At 41.4% G+C, this 19,155-nt stretch overlaps 2 protein-coding genes across 2 annotated transcripts in view; both read left to right on the top strand.

The window, feature by feature from the left end:
* Positions 1 to 2,064: 2,064 nt before the first annotated feature.
* Positions 2,065 to 6,286, top strand: LOC138750949 (octapeptide-repeat protein T2-like). Its single transcript, XM_069913235.1, has 2 exons — positions 2,065 to 2,142; positions 5,702 to 6,286. The coding sequence occupies exons 1-2, from the start codon at positions 2,065 to 2,067 to the stop codon at positions 6,284 to 6,286; spliced, it is 663 nt and encodes a 220-aa protein (XP_069769336.1).
* The window catches only part of slc30a5 (solute carrier family 30 member 5), a 35,615-nt gene continuing 22,701 nt past the window's right edge, over positions 6,242 to 19,155 (top strand). The window contains exons 1-8 of the mRNA XM_069938707.1: positions 6,242 to 6,537; positions 11,182 to 11,304; positions 12,603 to 12,669; positions 13,568 to 13,653; positions 14,806 to 14,893; positions 17,186 to 17,273; positions 17,402 to 17,478; positions 18,748 to 18,918. Coding sequence (XP_069794808.1) covers positions 6,467 to 6,537; positions 11,182 to 11,304; positions 12,603 to 12,669; positions 13,568 to 13,653; positions 14,806 to 14,893; positions 17,186 to 17,273; positions 17,402 to 17,478; positions 18,748 to 18,918 — 771 coding nt within the window. The 5' untranslated portion in view covers positions 6,242 to 6,466. The remainder of the gene's footprint in view (positions 6,538 to 11,181; positions 11,305 to 12,602; positions 12,670 to 13,567; positions 13,654 to 14,805; positions 14,894 to 17,185; positions 17,274 to 17,401; positions 17,479 to 18,747; positions 18,919 to 19,155) is intronic.

Below are 19,155 nucleotides of genomic sequence, written 5' to 3'. Positions count from 1 at the left end.
CTAGGACACTGGAGCTGTGAGGCAGCAAATTTAGTAGCGGTGCCACTTCGCCAACCAAATGGAAACTGACTGTTTAAAAGGTCAAACAAAAGTTCCTGAAGGAAAAAAAATGTCATGTGATCTATTGTATCTCTAAGAGAGCAGTCAGAGCCTTGATTTATAATCTCATCTGAAACTTTAGAAAATAATGTATTCCTGTAGCTGCACTAAAGACTTTTTTATTCAACTCTGAAGGCAAATGCAGGCCTCTAAACCATAGAGCTATAACTGAAGGTGGTGCAAACTGAGACAAAGCTGTCACAGAGAATTACATGCCATCACCCTACAGTCATGCAGCAAGCTAATTTGATTGCAATTCATTGCATTTGGACTTTTTAGGAAAAACCCTTCATAACTTTCTGTCAATGAGTTGTGATCTCCTCAACTTTTGCCATTCCCAAACACATGTACCCAATAATAACCTGTGGATTCATCCACCAGACAAACTTTCCACCCATGAGGTGTTGGATTGTGCTGGATTTCAAGCAGCGAGACAAGCCCTGAGAACAATTGTGGATTCTGTGCCTTTGCTTGAGATACAACTTGGATTAATTTTTGGAAAAGAAATTTCCCAAGAGCTTTTACAATATCTGACCAAAAGTAAACTCCAAAACTGAAGTGTAAGGAGAGAAAAGTGGATAGTTGAGGAACTATGACACCTGAGGAACTATAACCCCTAATGCGATGAATTTGACAGAAAAATGTTGTTGGAAATAAATGCAGACATTTTGCCAGTTTGATTAATGGCTAATTTAGTTTGCTGACCCTGCAGCAATCCCTGTCTTATTCAGGACAGGGATCTGTCAGGAGATATATTTCAACGATATTGCTTTTCATCTCCTTTGTCCTGGCAACATCTGTGGACTTTGGAAAATGCAGTTGAAAAGCCAAAGACTATGGAGCGTTTGCATAAGAAGCAACTGTACTTCTCACATCTTTAACCTCTCTTGATGAATATTTTAATTTTTCCTGATGAACGTTCCTGAATGAGGAGTGAAATATGAAAGTCTGCAGACACTGTGATTGTAATGAAAACACAGAGGATGTGTAGCACAGCTCCGCCACCCCGCTGCCTGACAGCCCCGCCACTCCGCTGCCTAACAGCCCCGCCACCCCGCTGCCTGACAGCCCCCTCACCCACTGCCTAACAGCCCTGCCACCCACTGTCTAAAAGCCCTGCTGCCTGAGACCCACTAGCTGACAGACCCCCTGCCCCAGTGCCTAACAGCTCCATTACGTTGCTGCCTGACAGCCCCGTCAGGAGTGGGTGGTGTGAGAGAGCGCGTGGGCAGGGCCTGTGCCAGACTGTTTCGTGCCCTTAGCTGGACTAGTGTAGGAGGGGTGCTGACTGAGCTGAGCAGAGGGGGTGGAGGGGTTTGCTGAGCCGGGGTGCAATACCTGATGTGATGTTCAATGTGTGCCATACAGGAGGCTCTCGATCAATGCATTGGGCAGGAGAGGTCAGTGATGACAGGGTGGCTGGAGAAGTGGTCATTCAGCCTCTTGAAGAGGGCGAAGAGGAGAGGGCGTGAGGGAGCGAGAGGCTTGAGGGAGTGGGCGACGTGAGGGAACTGGCAGTATGAGTGAGTGGGGTGGGGTACAATGTGAAGGAGTGGGGCGGCATGAGAGAGCAGTACAGTGTGAGAGATTGGGTGGTGTGAGGGAGCGGGGGTGAAGTGAGGTCCACTAGCCACTCTGTGACAGCACATTGGGGTAACAGGGCTGTCAGTATGATGTCAATCATCTTATTTTCCTGTTTCGAGATGCTTTCAGCAGTAATCCTTTTACACAGGAGGTGGAATGACTTCCCTCCACCTCTGACTGTACCCTCTAGACTAGTTGGATCGGACTTCACCTGCTGAATCCACCCTCGGAGCTTTTATGAAGGTAAGTGAAGCGATGTAAAGACGGAGAATACCTGCCTTTACATTCACTTTTTTTCACTATAAAAAGGACTGGGGTGGGGGGGGTGGGGGGGCGGGTTGTGAGGGAAGGAGACATAGGCAAAGATGGAGGTGGGGGCTAATGGAAACCGGAGAAGCCAATGTTATTGCCATCCGGTTGGAGGGTGCCCAGAGGGAATATGAGGTGTTCCTCAAATTTGTGAGTGGTTTCAGTCTGGCAGTGCATGGACAGACATGTTGGCAAGGGGATGGGGCAGGAAATCGAAATGGGTGGCCACGGGGAGATCCCCACTATTGGAGTGAACAGAGCCAAGGTGTTCAATGAAGTGATCTCCCAATCTGTGCACAATCTCTCCGATGTAGAGGAGACCACAGCAGGAGCACCAGATGCAGTAGATGACCCCTGCAGATTCACAAGTGAAATGTTGCTTCACTTGGAAGGACTGTTTGGGGTCCCGAATGGTGGTGAAGGACGAGATATGGGCGCAGGTGGAGCACCTCCTGTGATTACAGGGGTAGGTGCCAAGGGGACGAGTGGATGAGGATGTCAAGGAGGGGGCAGTCCCTGCGGAAGGCAAAGAGAGGAGGAGCAGAGATGTGTCTGATGGTGGGATCATATATTAGGTGGTGGAAATAGCAGAAGAGGATATGTTGGATGCAGAGGTTGGTGGGGTGGGAGGTAAAGATAAGAGGAATCTTGTTGCATATGGGGTGGAGGGGGACAGGGCAGATGTGTGGGTAATGGAGCATATGCGGGTGAAAGCCTTTTACTTCCTATGGATGCTGTGATCTGCTGAGTTTCTCCAGCGTTTTTGTGTTCTCAGAAATGGGTTGTGAATTTAGAAGAGTGAGATGGGTTGAGAGAGGCATTGAATGGTAGTGGAGGTGATAGGATGGATTTTAAGTAAAAGTGGAGGTTTATGGATTTGAGTGAAAAAGTTCTGGTGAATTAAATCAGGTTTGACAAAAGCATGGCTACCAATAGTAATCCAATGGAGAGGGAGCACAGGGGATTAGAGTTGGAGGAATGGAGAGTTTAAGGGTGTCTAGAGGGGGTTAATGGGAAGGAAAAGACAGGCTATAAAAGGGACAACCTCAAGAATGAGAATGTTAAACGGAAGACATATATTCAATAAATGGGTATGAACATTGTAGAGAGAATGCATGTGAGGTGTGAGGAAGATCTGGTTAAGGTAAACCTTCAAAGGTAAGAAAAAATGTTTGAGAAATAGGTGGTTCCCTCACTTGGGAGACAGTAATTTTCAGGGCCATAAGAAAAGGGAGGGAGAATGGCACAGATGAGATGACTCTTCTGTGAACTGATATTTGCTGAACACGCCATAGCTATGATTCTAATTTTCCAATGAATCTATAATAATCGGGAATTGATGCACCATCAATAATCACAAAAGACTGAAGTTGTGAAACTGACAGACTTTTATTAATTATAGACTGGAACAGCCACCAACCTCATTGACTAATCAAGGCAGAGTGGAATCGGGTCCATGCAAAGGGCTATGGGTAGGATTGGCCTCAGGAGGCACATCCAGCCGGCAGCAGCCAATAATAGCATAAAAGTAGTTTACCACAGGAATGAATTTAGATAATCCATGCTAGCAAAAAGTAAATTAAAATTAGTAGTGACAAATAAAAAATGCATGTAGAGACATTTTGTCTTCTCTCCCTTCGTTCTCAGTTCTATATAAATGCTCGTAGAATTCCTTGAAGTTTTCATCTCTGATGTTCAATAACGTCATAGATGATCATTTACCTCAGCAACACATTCTTTCACTAATTCTATTCCCATTGATTCTCTTAATATCCAAAAGCTATTTCCTCTTGTAAGGACTACAAGGATTTTCAACAGGCTGAACTCAGAACTCACAACCCGTCTTCAACAAAGCGTCCCACTTATATAGTATATGTTCTGGTACCTTCTCCCCTATTTTATCTAGCTCTAATCTGGTCCAATCTGGTTTTTCTCTTGTTTGATAAAAATCTGATAGATATCTTAATTGTGCTGCTCTATAATAATTCTTAAAGTTTGGCTGTAAACCCCCTTATTTGTACCATTCTGTTAATTTATCTAGTGCTATCCTTAGTTTCCCCCTTTCCATAAGAATTTCCTTATTATTTTCTTTAGCTCATTGAAGAATTTCTCTGTTAAGGGAATTGGTAACGATTGAAATAGGTATTGTATCCTTGAGAAGATATTCATTTTAATGCAATTTACCCTTCCTATCAATGTAAGTGGTAAATCTTTCCAATGTTCGAAGTCATCTTGTAATTTCTTCATTAATGACTGATAATTTAATTTGTATAGATGGCCTAGATTATTATCTAGTTGAATACCTAGATGTCGGATTGCTTGTGTTTACCATTTAAATGGTGATTCTTTCTTAAACTTTGTGAAATCCACGTTATTCATTGGCATTGCTTCACTTTTATTTGTACCCCGATACTTCTCCGTGTTCCTTCATCTCTGTGGATGTAAGGAATTTTGTTTCAGAAATCAGAATGACAATTTAAAACAGCTGCAGATGCTGGAAATCTGAAATAAAAGCAGAAAACGATGGAAACACCTAGCCTAGCACTCGTAGAAAGAGAATCCCAGACCGAAGATCACAAATGCTGAATAATAAATGCTCTTTTCTATCTTTGGCTTGGCTTTGCGGACAAAGATTTATGGAGGGGGTAAAAGTCCACGTCAGCTGCAGGCTCGTTTGTGGCTGACAAGTCCGATGCGGGACAGGCAGACACGGTTGCAGCGGCTGTAGGGGAAAATTGATTGGTTGGGGTTGGGTGTTGGGTTTTTCCTCCTTTGCCTTTTGTCAGTGAGGTGGGCTCTGCGGTCTTCTTCAAAGGAGGTTGCTGCCCACCAAACTGTGAGGCGCCAAGATGCACGGTTTGAGGCGATATCAGCCCACTGGCGGTGGTCAATGTGGCAGGCACCAAGAGATTTCTTTAGGCAGTCCTTGTACCTTTTCTTTGGTGCACCTCTGTCACGGTGGCCAGTGGAGAGCTCGCCATATAACACGATCTTGGGAAGGCGATGGTCCTCCATTCTGGAGACGTGACCCACCCAGCGCAGCTGGATCTTCAGCAGCGTGGACTCGATGCTGTCGACCTCTGCCATCTCGAGTACTTCGACGTTAGGGATGAAAGCGCTCCAATGGATGTTGAGGATGGAGCGGAGACAACGCTGGTGGAAGCGTTCTAGGAGCCGTAGGTGATGCCGGTAGAGGACCCATGATTCGGAGCCGAACAGGAGTGTGGGTATGACAACGGCTCTGTATACGCTTATCTTTGTGAGGTTTTTCAGTTGGTTGTTTTTCCAGACTCTTTTGTGTAGTCTTCCAAAGACGCTATTTGCCTTGGCGAGTCTGTTGTCTATCTCATTGTCGATCCTTGCATCTGATGAAATGGTGCAGCCGAGATAGGTAAACTGGTTGACCGTTTTGAGTTTTGTGTGCCCGATGGAGATGTGGGGGGGCTGGTAGTCATGGTGGGGAGCTGGCTGATGGAGGACCTCAGTTTTCTTCAGGCTGACTTCCAGGCCAAACATTTTTTTATATGCACCAAGTCAGGACAGTGTGAGGGAAGATCAGAAATTCCTCTTCATCCGAGGGGGGGTCATTCCCTGGAAGACCAAAAGTGTGAAGGGTTTTAATACGAGCATGTGAGAGATAGCAACACCAAGCTGCAGATACCACCGAGGGCAAGATACCGGGAGGGGCGGGAAGTGACGGCTGGGAGAGGGAGGGATACCGGGAGGGGACGGCCGGGAGAGGGCGGGATACCGGGAGGGCGGGAGGCAACGGCCGGGAGAGGGCAGGATACCGGGAGGTCGAGAGGTGACGGCGGGAGGGGGCGGGATACTGGTTGGTCGAGAGGCGACGGCTGGAAGGGGACGGGAAGTGACGGCCGGGAGAGGGCGGGATACCGGGAGGTCGAGAGGTGACGGCCGGGAGGGGACAAGAGGCGACGACCAGGAGAGGGCGGGATACCGGGAGGCGGGAGGCGATGGCCGGGAGAGGGCGGGATACCGGGAGGTCGAGAGGCGACGGCTGGCAGGGGGTGGGATACCGGGAGGTCGAGAGGCGATGGCTGGGAGGGGACGGGAGGCGACGGCCGGGAGGGGGTGGGATACCGGGAGGTCGAAAGGCGACAGCCTGGAGGGGACAGGAGGCGACGGCCGGGAGGGGGCGGGATACCGGGAGGTCGAGAGGCGACGGCCGGGAGAGGGCGGGATACCGGGAGGTCGAGAGGCGACGGCCGGCAGGGGGCGGGATGCCGGGAGGATGACAGCGGCTGATTGGCTGCGCTCGGGGTTCAGTTGCTAGGTGGCGCCGCTTAAGCCCGGCGGTAATTGAGAGGCGTTTCCCGGTTGCCAGCCCGTGACGTGGCCGCCCGATCGGCGGCGAATCCCGGGGCGTTGAGAGCGGAGTCGTGGCTGGTCGCCGGGCCTGCTCGGACACTCTCGCCGCAGGCCCGGTCCTGGGAAGGCGGATCGGCCGGGCAGGATGGAGGAGAAATACAGCAGCAACATCATCTCCAGCGGCCGCCTGGGCCCCGTGGATGTGCCCAACTCCAGGTAAAGGTGTCTGATGGCACCGCGCACTAAGTCTCATCCGCCTTCCCCCAGGCTCTGTCCTGCCTCAAAGGGTTGGAGAGATAAGACTGGTGCAGCCATCCTCCCTCGTGGATTCATCATTGCATTGATACAGCATTTCCCCCCTCTCACCCAGAATCGGGGTCCCCTTCGTGGACTGAAGAGATTATTTAAAAAACAACGTGCTGGAGACCCTCAGCTTTTACGTTGCAAAAATAAAGATCAGTAAACAACGTTTGGGGCTTGAGCCAAGCCATCAAAGCCCAAGCCGGAAACGTATCTGGATCTTTGCTGCATCTGTTTGACCAGCTGCGTTTCTGCACCATTTGTGGTTTTACTTCAACCAGACTTCCGTGTTTTACGTCTGAGATGGTTGAGTTTAGGAAAGAAAGATGCACTTGGACCACAGCGATGTGTTGGAGGTGGAGACGATTAGCACCTTCCAAGTTCCTGGGAGTCCATGTTTCTCATGGAGCCAGCACATTAAGGCAACCGTGAAAAAGGCACATCGATGCCCCTCTCCTTTCTAAGGTGTTTGAGAAGATTTTGACCTATTACTTTTCCACCCATGCACTGCAAAGTGTACTTACTGGTTTGCATAACTGCTTTGATTGGAAGTTTGACTCCCAGAGCTGCAGAAGGTAACAAATGTATCCAGGTCCATCACAGGCTTTGACCTCCCATCCACTGAATGCATCTGTGTGAGATGGAAGACACTGAGGCCCAAGAAAAAGCATTTACTCCTTAGCCCCTTGACACTTGCATCCCACTAAATCGGCCATTCAGTGTCCCAGAACGGGAATGGCATTTTTCCTGTTCACACTTGACCACTCTTAACTGGGACTCTGCATGCATTCGCATTTGCAAGGACCCATCCCTGGGGTTAGGACGATTCTACCGGTAATGTCATGACCCATTGAACGCTGGTGGACCTGTCCTAAATCCTGATCAATGTATTTATGATCTTGTATTTGAACAAAATTAATCATGCCTAATTATAACCTAATGAAGCTTTATGTGCAGCACATTATGAGCCCTTCAGACCCTGTTGTTGTTCAGACCTCTATAAACCTTTATAAGGGGCCGTGGGAAATTGCGAGCAATAAATAGCAATAGCAGACAATTTTTAAACAGCATGGGAAAGTTGGTCGTGTTATCATGCACAATATATAAATACCATGGGAAAAAGTGATGGCAGACCTGCCCTCCCAGAATTCCAAGCGGCAGAGAAAGGATTGCATGCACGGAGCATTTGTGAAGGGGTTTCTCTGCTGCGTGATATTGTGGGAAGTCAGATCCGCCATCACTTTTCCCATGGTCTTTATAAATTGTGCCCTATAGCGATGTTTAGAAATTGTCCGCTATTCCTATTTATTTCCATTGGGAAAAAGGTACAGGAACCTAAAGACAAGCACAAGGGCAGCTTCTTCCCGCTGTCATCAGATTCCTGAATAATCAATGAAGCAAAGACACTGCCTTACTTTTCATGCACTGTTATTTTTTATAGTAATGGTATAAGATGGTTATAATATGAACGTTTGCTCTATGATAATAAATTCTGATTCTGAGATGTGAAGGCTTTGAAGAGACTGCCAAAGTGGTTTGCTGGGATTGGAGTGTATTAACTATGAGGAGAGGCTGGACAAACTTGGAGACATGAGATTGCAGTGGCCAAAAACTTGGATTGTTTTTATCTGTGTCAAAGGATATGGGGTGATAGAAAATTTGTTCAGATGGGCTTAGAAAGGGTAGTTAGTTTTTTTTTAAAAAAACAGGGTAAAAAAATTAAATGCTAGTGGGCATAGATTTGAGGTGAGTGGAGGAAAAGTTTCAAGGGAGATTTTCAAGGCACTTTTTTAACACAGAGTGGTAGGTTCTTGGAACATGCTTCAGGGGAAGTGTAGAAACACAGTCAATAACTATTTGACACCTACATGAATGTGCGGGGAACAGGAATATGGACCATTTGCAGGCAGATGGATTAGTTTAGTTTGACATTGTGGTGGGCTGAAGGGCCTCTTCCTGTAGTGTGCTGTATTTTATGTTTAATATTCAAATTAATGGAGCCACTCACTTTGAATAAGAGCAGAAGGAGTTACCGGTAAATCTTTTCTCTATTTCATACAATGGTTATCTGATTAACTCTGTAAGTGATTGTATTTAAAATGTCACATCTTTTTAAAATCAATCTGGTTATTTGGGACATTTAAATTAGTTCAAAAATATTTTCAGCATGAGATTGTCATCAATGTGTTCCAGAGCAGTTTTTGGGATGCCACCAGTGGCCAAGTCACTGTTCGCAGTCTGCTCTGTTTTGCAGGAGAGCTCTCCTATGCAAAGCATCAGCACAGATAGCCCTCCTTATTCAGACCAGCGGTAGTTTGCACTGCTGACTCGTGACTGCACTGCCAGACTCAGTTCAAACCAATTCATCAAGTTTGCAGTTGACCTTATCGGCAACAATGAATAGCTTGGAGAGAAGAGATTAGGAAGGTCGTCAAATAGTACAAGAACAGCAAACTGAGTCTCGTCATGGTAAAGGCAAAAAAGATGATTGCAGACTTCAGGAGGATGAAGGTCCACTGTCATGGAGAGAATGGAGTGAATAAAGTTCCTAGATGTGCATATAATGAACAACCTATCCTGAACCCACAACACATCCTCATTTGCCATGAAGGTACAACAGGACCTACACTTCCTGAAGAGGTTAAGGAGAGGAAATCTACCGACCCTTCCTGACACCATTTTTCAGGACCACAATTGAGTGTGACTTGCTTGGCTGCATTATTGTGTGATAGGGTACTGCAATGCTTCAGATCACAGGTCAATACAGAGGATTTTTAAAACAGTCGAGAAGATCTCTGTGCTCTCATTTTCCTCTATTGATGACATTCATCAGGAGTGTTATTTAAATAGGACTCAAATAATTATTGAGGATCCGACCATACATCACACAGGAAGAAAGTACAGGGACATCAGGACTGCCAGGCTGGGTTGTGACAAACTGTATCCTGTAACCATGGGTTTTTCATAAATGAAAAGTGTAAATATTTATCCTTTCATATTTATGAAAATTTATTATTATGTTTAGTAATTTTCTGTCCACTGTGATTCTGATAAACGATGTTTTAAATGTACAGTCAGAAAATAAACTTGAACTTGAAGAGAGAAACAAAGACCCATTGTCTTCAAGGGCTATTTCCGTTGTAAAGTTTGAAGAATTCCTTTAGATGCAACGACTAAGGTTTCATTATAAGTAATATATTGATTAAAATGGCAATGTGAGCAGAATGCTTGATTTAGGATTAGCAGTTTACTGCCTGAAAGGCTGTTTAACCATATAACCATTTACGGAGCGGAAACAGGCCATGTCGGCCTTTCGAGTCCGCACCGGTTCGGTCACAAGTGGACTTTACCTTTAACCCCTGAAGGTCCAGTATCCAGCTCCAAGACACACGTAGCCTTCACCTTTAGCCCCTGAAGGTCCAGTCTCCAGCACCAAGACACACGTAGACTTTACCTTTCCCAATTTGGAGGTCCAGTCTCCAGCGCGAAGACACACGGAGCTTTTACCTATTGCCATATTTCTCTTGATTTCAAGTCAAGATCAAATACTAAATATTAGCACTGGGCACCCTCCTTTCCATAACTTTTAAAAAATTTAATTGTACAGCATTATCAGACCATTTCGGCCCATGTTGCCCAATTCTCCTCTGAGTTCAGTGCACTATCTCCTCCTTTTGAGGATTTATCTGGTTTCATCCTCTTCTGAACCTCCCACTGCATTCCCACCTTCATGTCATCTTGATCCTCCTTTCCACCCTGTGCATTAAGTACGAACCTCATCTTAATTCATCTCATTAAAGGATGGCTTCAATCACACACTCCATCTCACTCGACCAACCCCTACCGTCAACCCCCAAACCTTTATCCCATCTGCTATCCTTATGCCCATCTGCAAAGCATCTTGGAAAGTTCCTTACATTAAAGGCTCTCCATGAATATGTTGCTGTTGAGAAGTTATTGAAGTAGATAAATCAATAACTTGCAATAGAATTGAATACACATTATGATGAAGAATATTTTGCAGAATTGGAGAAAAGACAGAACTCTGGTAACAATAGAGTAATGTATAGTGTATGTTTTGGGTAAGTAATGATAAATTGAGCGCTGAGCTTTGTAAATTTTAGGAGATAAAGCTTATTAATGAGGAGATAACTGGTACCAGATATTGTACTTTAAAATCACAAACTTCCTGTATCTACATTCCAAAAGTTACAATAATACTCTAATTAAGAATTACAGTGAAACCCCATTATAACGCGATCTTGGGGTCCATAAAATCTAATTGCGAAAAAAGCTGGGTCTCGCTAAATCAGGGTTTCACTGTATTCAGTTTGCCTATTCAATTTGCATACCTACATAATTTCCATTCCTTCTTTATTTGGCATATCCCAGTTATTCGGAATGCACTTTAAATCAATCCGAGAGCCTGACGCCAGAGTCCAATCACTCATTATGTTATATTCGAATTTGCATTAAAATGGCGCGTAAAATTGGGGTTTCACTGTACAGTATGTCTTGTTAATTCAGGAGTAACTGCTCCACGTTTGATTTTTTTTTTAGGTTAACTCGCTATGTCACCCTGCTGTGCCTGGCTAAGTTCCTTAAGGTTATTGGAATTTTTGAATCTTACGACCTCCTTAAAGTCGTACACATTGTCCAATTTGTCTTCATTATTCAACTAGGGTAAGTTTAATTTGAAAACAATTCAGTATCATTCTATAGATTCAACAGATAATTTATGTAAGTCATTGACTTTAGTTGAATATAATGTAATTTTATACAATCCAGCACTGTAAAAATTAATTTATGGTAATATTCAGAAGTTCACAAAAAGCTAACTTCAATTTTTTTTAAATGAAGGCTTCTGTCTGAAAAGTTTATAATTTTCTGTTAATGTGTCTTTGCCTCTTGGAGAGGAAATACTTGACTCACTGTATCATAGCTAATTAGGCAGTGTGCAACTTATTGATTGTTGAATTAGTTATCAATTTGATCCATTTTTTTTAGGAGTTGAGTTACTTTTTAAAGTCCATTGTAATATCCTGCAAGAAGTTCCATTTTAAAAATACTTGGGAATTTAGGTAGAGTCAAATTTCACAAAACACTGAATTTCCTGACTTGTTCATGACAATAAATTCTGATTCTGAGTCTCACAAACCTATTCACATCCATCTTCCTTTTACTTTATTACTGTGTCATTAGCCACGCTGATGAGTAGAATTGTTATACCTCACCCCTGCTGGGGCAGGAGGGAAATGATTTTATAGTCTTGGATGTTTTGAACAATTCTCTCTCTTAACCAATACTATTTATGATAAAGAAACACTGCAAAGAAAATTAATCATGGTCTTCTGATTGTAAGATTTTTGTTAACAGTAAATCTTTCAAAACCAACCTAACATCTTTATTTACATTTTAATCGTCTTTTCAAAATTATCTCGCTTTTATGCAAAATAAGTAGCAATTATTTGACCATTAAAAGCTGTCCATCTACATTATGCTATCACTTTTTATAAAAATATGTTAATGAATAAAGTACAAGTTCCATCTGGACTATAAAATACTTGGCACTGTGTGTTTGTGGTTCAGTTGTGCCTCTTGAATCAGGTTGCGGTGTGTGAGAGTCCGGTATAAAATTAACATTTTCAGCCATAAAGTTCCTAATTTCACATTTGTTAGGATTGTCAATTTTGATAGTGTTGAGTTCTATGGGAAGTAGAATAATATCGAAGGTTGATGTTAAATATTTAAATAATTAAATACTGAAATAACCAAAGGGTCATATTTGCCTCATCTTCTGCGGGAAGATAGATGTGAATTTGTGGAATACATTGATCCAGCAGAGCAACAGCAGCCCCTTGATTCATTCACATAACCCTTGCAGCTGAGAAATTATGAAGTAGCTAACAATCGCCATCTATTGATCCAAGGTGGAAAGTTGGGCTATCTTTGGACACTTATTCTATTCTCTCTCTTGTCAGATCTGCAATATTCTTGGTTTTGTTCCAAAAACCTTTTTCTTCAGGCAAGCCAATCTCAAAGCGACAGGTGAGTTAGATAGTACTTCACTAAGATGTCTGCTACTACCATAACTTGATCAGATCAATTTCTAACAATTGGCCAAGTGTTTTTCATTGAGTTTCATTACAATGAAATGGATATTATCAAAAGAAAACAATTACTTTTTGTTGTGTGTTTAGTGGTTTTGTGTGTGATCTCTTTCGGGGGGGGGAAGGATGGGGGGAAAGAAACCTTTTAAATTTTAATTTAGACATGCAGTATGGTAAAAGGCCATTTCTGCCCAAAGTCAGTGCCACCCAATTAAGCTACGTACTCATGAGCCGAAATGACTTGTTACCATGCCTCATGTCTAAATTAAAAGGTTTCCCGCCCCTGTGTGATGCATGTTTACTGTTCGCAATGATTTTAAGTAATAATTTGAGGTAATTGTGCTAGTGGACACAACTTCAAAGAACATACCATAATCTATTGGTTGGCATTAATGACAGAAGAAAACATGGAGAAGCACAATGTCTAGTGATATTGTATTAATACTTTAAAATGGGAAAATGTTCTTTTTGGAGAGCTGAATGCAAAATAAATCGTAAATTTTAATATCAGCTAAAGGTGTCAAAAATACTTCCCACCTGATGCAAGTTTCAAATCTTAATTTAGCTTGAGTTCCACGTGTCTGTGAGATTTTAAAACTTTCTACTGAGGCTAACTTGATATTTTAAACTTAAAATCTGCTGGCGTGCCAAATTCTGGTTCGAGGCTCAAGCCATTTTAACCTGTTAGAAAGGTGGCATTGCTTGTTCTCCTTTGTAGAAATATTTAAATTGCTGTGACTTGTCATTAATTTATTAGAAATAAATTTGCTTTGTCTCAGATTGAACCAAGTAGAAATGCATGATAACTGGTTTCTAAACAGCATTTTTTTTTGCAGTGGATTAAGATTGGAAAGCATTCAATTGGTGGCTGCATTATTTTGCTATTGTGGTTCTTTGGACTCACACTTTGTGGACCATTGAGGTAAGTGTAAAAATAATTTGCTGACAATATTTGTTGCAGTTGTTTATTCATAATACCATTCAGGCTTCATCTACACAAATGGAAGAAATACTGTGCAGGCCAGCTTTTTATCCACATGAACTGGGTATTTGAGTGTATTTTGGTTATTCATTCAGAGCAAACCTGAGGGATCGAAATTCAGAAGAGCAAAACTATTGTTGTGAAGGATGGATATTTAAAGTTATCTGGGCTTGAACAAGGTATCTAGATGTGAATTGTTGCTCAACTAATCCTGTGAATAAGAACCATAGAAACAAGCCTCTTGGCCCATCTAATCCATGCTACTCGATTCTGCTTAGTCCCATTGAATTGCACCCAGACCATAACCCTCCATAACACTCCCATCCATGTACCTATCCAAATTTCTCTTGAAACATTTGATTTGACTAAATAGGCAAATCGCATGTTTGAAATTACTGTTACACAAATCCATTGAGTTTGATTGGTTAATTAAACCTATCTACATCTGTGCATTGAGTTGCAATATCTTTTGAAATATTGCAGCGCACCCTGTTTCATGACTGCTGGAAGAAACTTTCAGTAATGTATTACAATATTTTAACAGTTGCGATCTATTGGTTTCTTAATTTGTAATCACAAAATTCAAAATTTCCCTAATGCATGCTTGGCACCTTATGATTTTTGTTCCCATTTGTTTTAGAGAACAGAATATTTGGGTTATTGGTCAATAAATAAGTACAAACTTCCTTCATGCAGTAATTCATTAGGTTAATTGCAAGATTATTAAACCATCATTTGTCCTAGTTTTGTGACTTCTGTTTTTTTTAATCTATTTTACATTCTTCGGCCTTGGTTTCCGATTCCCATATGCAGTGCATCTATGCCTGTCTTGGAAAATGCCACATTTTTATAAATGTCTCTTGTTCAGTAGGATATGATGGAAAATGCTTGTCTTTTTAAAGGTTGAGTTGACTTTCACTTTCATACATCGTTTTCAATTTGCTTGATTCCTCATCTCCCAGTTGAACTATCATTTGAAAATTTCAATTACTTTGTGATACAGTCTGCTGAAACACCTTTGTGATATGGTTTTACTGATTGTATTAATGTGAATCTTGAAGTACTAAGAATGTGCGTGTTTACTCTTTATAGAACAATACTTCTGTTTGAACATAGTGACATTGTGGTCATTTCACTGCTTGGAGTGTTGTTTACAAGCTCTGATGGAAGCCCAGCAAAGGTATTGTGCATAACTAGTTACCCAACTAAAGACCTGGAGCTTAAAGAATAACTTCCGTAAAGTTTTAATTAAACGTATAAAATTTGCAACCACATTAACTTTAGTCTAGCAAATTGTCTCTGAATAGTATTGGTTTGTGATTTCTTTTTTTGTTGTGACTAAAAGGGACAAAACAAATAGATCTGTGGTGTGAGGAATTTATTTCATTAAGCAGCTGCATTTAGGCTTGTTAAAATTATTTACATTTAAAGCAAATACAGGCATTTTCTTAAATGGCTTTTACAAGCAGAAACAAATACTTAATTCTGAAATGTTTAAATAAATTGCTAATATATGAATTAGAAGTGGAGGTAGGACATTCGATTTCTTGAACATGCCCCACCATTCAAGAGCCATCTGATTATAACCTCACCTCCTTACTTCTGCTGATAACCTTTCAACTCCTTGTTTATCAAAAAATCCATATACCCCTGCCTTAAAAATATTCATAGGGTCTGTTTACTGTGCACTTTGGAGAAAGTTCCAAGCACTCGTCTTTCTAAGAAGAAAACATTACCACGTTTCTTTTTTTTTAAAGGGCATGTATTTGTGGCTTCATTTCATTCCAAATCCAATTTTACATGATAGAGGAATTAGGTGATATGGGGAGAAGGCAGGTAGGTGGAGTTAGGTCATAAATTAGATCAGCCATGATCGTATTGAATGACGGAGCAGGCTCGATGGGCCATTTTTGGCCTACTCCTGTTCCTACTTCCTATGTTCCTATGAGTAACTTTGAGATGTGGTCACCATTTAAAAATGGGAAACCCAACCACTCTGTGCATAGCGGGCTCTGAGATCACTCGATTTTGTTTTGCCATCAAATTACAGGCAATCTCCAATTGAAGAGTTTGTGGATTCAATATTTAAATGTGATTTATGATATTTTGTGTAGCAACACGGTAAGTAGAAGCAGAAATAAACCCTTCAGCCCTTTGGTCTACTCCACCATTCAACATATTCATGGCTGATCACTTCAATACCAGGTTCCTGCCTTCTTACTTGAGCATTTCATAGCATTAGAAATGTGTATTAACCTGTGAGACCTGGTACTTTGCTGAAAGAAGTTGATCAAGCTGGACTTCATAGGTTTTTGACTTTCAATTGTACTCTGAACTCTTCCCCTGAAATTAGTTGACTGTACTCAAAAATCTCTAATCAACTCCTTCATCAATGTCCAGAACCTTTTGATGTCGTCAGATCCCATGATATTCAGGAATGCGAATTGACCCAAAAAAAAGAACCACGATGACAACATATCTTCCCAATATCCACAACTCTAGAAGTCGAGCTATAATATTCACTCCTGTCCTTGCTTGATTAGGACTTCTGATGGTCTTCATAAGAGTCTTGACCCAGCCAAAAATGTGTAGCTTAGGAAATTTAACAAAAGTAAATTCTAACCTCTAGATAGACACATGAATATTCTTTAGGTCTTCTGATGGTCTTCATAAGAGTCTTGACCCAGCCAAAAATGTGTAGATTAGGAAATTTAACAAAAGTAAATTCTAACCTCTAGATAGACACATGAATATTCAGGGATAGAGGGATATATGTCATTTGCAAGCATCAAAGATTTAATTTGGCATCATGTTTGGTGCAGACATCGTGAGCTGAAGGGCCAATTCCTGGGCTAAACTGTTCTATGTTCTAACAGGTGGGTATGTTTGATTTTTTTTTTCTAAATTGAAAATGTTCTTCTACCTCATTCTGTTCCCTACTCGATACATGAATTTTCCCATTTGTATACATTATTTCCAATACCTAACCAGTCTTTGTTTACATGCTTCAACACGTCGCTAGTGCGCCTATTGCTTTGAGAGATTTGTTGACTTTCTGCAGACTTGACAAACCCAGAATCTGACTGGTAACGGATCTGAGTGAAAACCACACCGAGATGCTGGAGGAACTCGGCCTGTTTCACTTTGTAACTGATCTGAATTCTTTTGTACTCACTAGTAAGCACTAGGGGGATTGTAAAATTGTTCCAGCATTAATGACCTATGGACCTGCTAGTATGTTATTTAAATATATTAACTTTTTTATAGCACTTATTTTCTTTCTGCAGTTTGTGCTGTGTTTTGGAAGCCGTTAAGAGAATGGATCCTTAAGAATGAATCAGTGTTTGTCTAGACAGAAGCATTTGAAAGCCACTGGTTTGAAGTTTGGCTTCTAGTGAAAATGAGCTGCTGAACGGCCATTTCATTAATGCAACTATGTAATTTTTCTCTATCCACCCACCCTCATCGCCAGACAAGAGGAGCTGCATTCTTCATTATTGCTGTGATTTGTTTGTTATTATTTGACAATGATGATTTAATGGCCAAGATGGCTGAGCACCGTATCCTTTTTGTCTTGTGTGTGAAAACTTTTTTCATTAATCAACAATAAATAATTGATCTGGCTGTTGAACAGAGAGTATTTTGGATCCATCATGTATTTTGTTCCTTAACCCAAGTTACCATGTAGCTGAAGGACATCACGACAGTGCTTTAACCCATGCACTGTACACTGCTATCTCTCTTCTTGGGGTTGCAGACCACAAGGTAACTTATTTTGAGATAGCAAACATGGCACTAGATGCCAATTCATCAAATTGGTATGCTTATTCTTGTCAATTCCTGAAACATTTTCAACTGGGATTTCATGCCTCTCTTTTTATTTTAAATATTCAAAATGATCAAAATCCATCTGATTTCCAACCCTAGCTAGTGACTAAAATACAGTTTCAACATATAAAAATATTATGTATTTGTTAAGTGTTTTATTCAGTCATTCATATGTTTAAGTAAGATCAAAATAATGTAGCTGCCTGTTATTGTTCCTACGTATTTTAAATTATTTGTTTCCTTTTTCATTCTTGGTATTTTTAAATTTAGCCATTTCATTATTAATAGTATCAAATTCTGATTTTAATAATCTGCAGAAACCATGGAAAGTTTTGATTTTGCTCTCACTACAAATAAGAAACCATATCAATTCATCCTCATGTAAACTGTTTTGATGTGGTTAGAATATAATTCAAATTGTGTGGTGCTGGCTGTAGCAGGCAAGCCCTAATGAATTTTTTAAATCTAAATCGTTTCTTTGTTGCTGTTTACATGACTCTTTCCAGTGAAAGAAGTAAAATGGTTCACAAGTAGAATGATAGAATGCAGACTTGAGTCTTTGATTTTTCTCGTGTAAGGAGCTGTCATTTCAGTCAATACATTGAGGTAAAAGGTTGAATGCACCCTAGTCCAATACACAAGTGCTGGTGAAACTCAGCAGGTCAAGTAACACCAATAGGAAGCAAAGGGATATAACCAATGTTTCTGGCCTGAGCCCTTTGTCAAGATATGACCAAAAAGCGGGCAAGCATCTGAATATAAAAAAAAATTAGAGGAGGAGAGGAAGGAAAAAGGCAGAAGGAGGAGTACAGACCAACAGGCAGTGTTATGTGGGTGGGAGGGCAGAAGTGAAAAAGGCTACAAAGTGATAGGGAAAGAGAGTAGCTCTCTGAATTGAGAGGGAAGTGAGTAGAGGACTGGGTGCATGCTATTTTTTTATTACAGGTCAGCCTTGTTCTCCAAGTAGCTAGCAAAGAATGGCATTGTTATAAGTTAAACTGTCCAGGTTGTCACATCACAATCTATGGTGGAGACTAATGCAAAAATGCAACCCAAAAGATGGCAAAAATATTAGATTTGAAAGGTGGAGACTGAACCATAATAAATCAATTCATATTTAGTTTATAGACATTTGCATCCTGCATTTCATTTTTAAAATATTGTGCTTTTGAAAGTTTACCTGTCATTTGCATTTGTTTGCTTTAGGGTGGAGTTTTACTCCTAGTGATGTCATTATGTTTCAAAGTTGGCTTTCATGCAGCTTCCAGAAAACTGTCCGTGGATGTTGGTGGAGCAAAGCGTCTCCATACACTGTCTACTCTAATGTCAGCCCTTTTACTCTTTCCATGGGTAATCATCTTGACTGCCACCACAGAGGTAATTCTGCATAAAATGGATTTAACAGATTTTAAAGCAAAGGTATTTGACTTGAGAAAATAATTTGGGTTCATTGAAAATAAATCATACATCAGCTTCACTCTGCATGTAATCCTCTATTATCTCTTTTCCCAATCGCAGGTGAAGTGAGATGTGCATCTTCACACTATCTTGTACAACCTAGGGTTCTGCAAAATTACCAAGAATGCTTGTCCTCCACAATCATCTACTCTTGCC

The sequence above is a fragment of the Narcine bancroftii genome, chromosome 1 (assembly GCF_036971445.1).
Source record: "Narcine bancroftii isolate sNarBan1 chromosome 1, sNarBan1.hap1, whole genome shotgun sequence".
NCBI classification, from domain to species: Eukaryota; Metazoa; Chordata; class Chondrichthyes; order Torpediniformes; family Narcinidae; genus Narcine; species Narcine bancroftii.
This window is presented reverse-complemented; position numbering and strand designations above follow the sequence as displayed.